The sequence below is a fragment of the Monoraphidium neglectum genome (genome assembly GCF_000611645.1).
Source record: "Monoraphidium neglectum strain SAG 48.87 unplaced genomic scaffold scaffold00752, whole genome shotgun sequence".
In the NCBI taxonomy this organism is placed as follows: domain Eukaryota; kingdom Viridiplantae; phylum Chlorophyta; class Chlorophyceae; order Sphaeropleales; family Selenastraceae; genus Monoraphidium; species Monoraphidium neglectum.
This window is the reverse complement of record NW_014012876.1, coordinates 5,430-7,561: the sequence shown is the minus strand read 5'-3', so window position 1 is coordinate 7,561 and position 2,132 is coordinate 5,430. Positions and strand designations below refer to the sequence as shown.

Sequence of the window (2,132 nt, the reverse complement as noted above, 5' to 3'; positions counted from 1 at the left end):
CCGCCGTGACCGCGGCGCTGGCGGTGTGCGGCCGCACGGCCGCGCCGACGCGCACCGCCGTGCGCGCGCTGGGCAACCACCTTTGGTTTGTCAACATCGCCCTCAACGTCTGGGCGGCCGCGTGGAGCGTCCGCTTCTGGTGAGCGCCCTGGCCCACCCTGCTGACTGCAGCCCGATCAGGATGTACTGTTGAAGGCGCAGCACGGTGATCTCGGCCACGCGCCCCCCTCACGAACCTGACGCACGGCGCACGGCCCCGGCTGGACCATCCCTCCTGAAGGCGCCAGGCAGACGCGGTCGTGCTGTGCCGCGCGCTGCCGACGCGCCGCGGGGACCACGCCAGGACGATCAGAGTGGTGAGCGTGCTTCCTTCCCAGCCGCTGACAGAGGTCCGCCAACCAAGAATGCCCGCAACTGCGCTCCCTTGCCAGGTTGCGCCCCAATTCTTGAGGCGCCTCACAACGCTCCACGCCCAAACGACCCGCGCCCACCGACGCCCCCACGCGCAGGCGCGCCTGGCCCTGGCGCGCGCCATGGCGGATGCCGACGAGCTGCGGCGCGAGCTCGCCGGGCAGCAGCGCGTTCTGGACGCGCAGCGCGGCTACATCCTCGCGCAGGGCGACGGCGGCGCGGCCGCGGGGCACGGCGGCTGCGCCGGGCTCGGCAAGCACGACGGCGCCGGCGCGGCGGGCGCAGCGGCGGCGCCGGCGGGCGCGGGGCTGCAGCCGCTGGAGGCTTCCGAGGGTCAGGTGCGTGGGAGTCAGTGCTGCAGGGGTGGTTGAGAGGCACTGACAGCTTGGCATGCGCCCCTTGCGTGGAAAGGCAGCTGCCCCTGCTGATAGCCATGGACATGGCGGCGCCAAGCGCCCCTGTTTGCGCGCGCCCGGTGCGGCTGCTCTTCCCTCATGCCATGTGCAAACGCAACGCTCCCACTCCCTGCCCCCCCCCCCCCAACCCTGCAGTCCGCCGCCGACGAGTGCGAGGTCTGCTGCTCGAGGCGTCGCGACACCGCCCTCGGCTGCGGCCACGTGACCTGTGCGCGCTGCAGTGTCCTCTGCGCCGACTGCCCCTTCTGCCGCACTGCCGTCACGCAGCGCCTGCGCATATGGCTGTGACCGGGCCCGGCCGCGCCCATACGCGTCTCATGCTCACACATCAACACGGTATCCCACTCAACAACCACACAAGTACCTGAATCCGCGGCCATGGCTGTGCTCAAGCTTGCGCACGCGTCACATCTCATCAACAACTGGCCTTCTGTCTCGTGGCGCGTGTTCTTGCCACCATACAAACGCCTCGATGGGGTCGCTTGCGAGGCAGATGCACACTACCTGCACCTGGCATTAAAAGTAGGCATAACCTCGTTATTTCGAGCCAGCTTGCCTTGCTCCCAGGCCCCATCCCTGCAAACCCCCCACATTGTTTGCCTGCGCCATTCCAGACCCGTTGCGTCCTGCATAGATCCAACCTCATGTTCGCTCGCGGTGTCCATGAACACCATAAAACACACAGATCTACCATATTGTACGTTCGAAGGGTGTCCCCCGTTGCGTAGAGTGCCGCATGCTGGAAGCTGGGGTTTGGGATTTCGCCGGACCCATTGCACCGCTCGGCATGCGGGCGGCGTCACCTTGCGCTCGTCTGTGCTCGCCTGTGCACGTGGCACTGCAGTGTCACCAAGCCGGTGACAATTGCTGCGCAAGCGCTGCTACCGCCAGCTTCTCACACATAACAGATACATCCAGGCAATTCAATAGTAATTGTGCCAGTGTTGGGACGGAACAAGCATGTATGGATGAAGCCTAGGCAGAGCACTCTTGGGGACCAGTGAAATGCGTTGACTGCCCACCGGTGCCTGCACTGCTGGACACAGCAGCATGTATACGGTGGCTGCAACATTATGTAATTCTGCGACACGGTACTTTTGACGTCTACTTGTTGCGTATGTGTCTAGATCTTGTCTCCTGCACACGATACTCACGCGCCGCGACACGTCCGGTTGCTTCAAAGGCGTATGAACATCCAAGAGGAATTGTAGGGCGACAGTTACACGCGAAGAAGCAGACACGCTTTGCACAACACTGGCGGGCACGCTCGCGCCCGCCGTTGCGCGCCCGATGTGCTGATGCGCT

General features: G+C 65.1%; 1 protein-coding gene across 1 annotated transcript; it reads left to right on the top strand.

The window, feature by feature from the left end:
- Window positions 1-533: 533 nt before the first annotated feature.
- MNEG_5140 (hypothetical protein) lies at window positions 534-1,115 on the top strand (the record flags this gene model as incomplete). Its single annotated transcript, XM_014046383.1, has 2 exons — window positions 534-749; window positions 963-1,115. The coding sequence occupies 2 exons, from the start codon at window positions 534-536 to the stop codon at window positions 1,113-1,115; spliced, it is 369 nt and encodes a 122-aa protein (XP_013901837.1).
- Window positions 1,116-2,132: the final 1,017 nt, after the last annotated feature.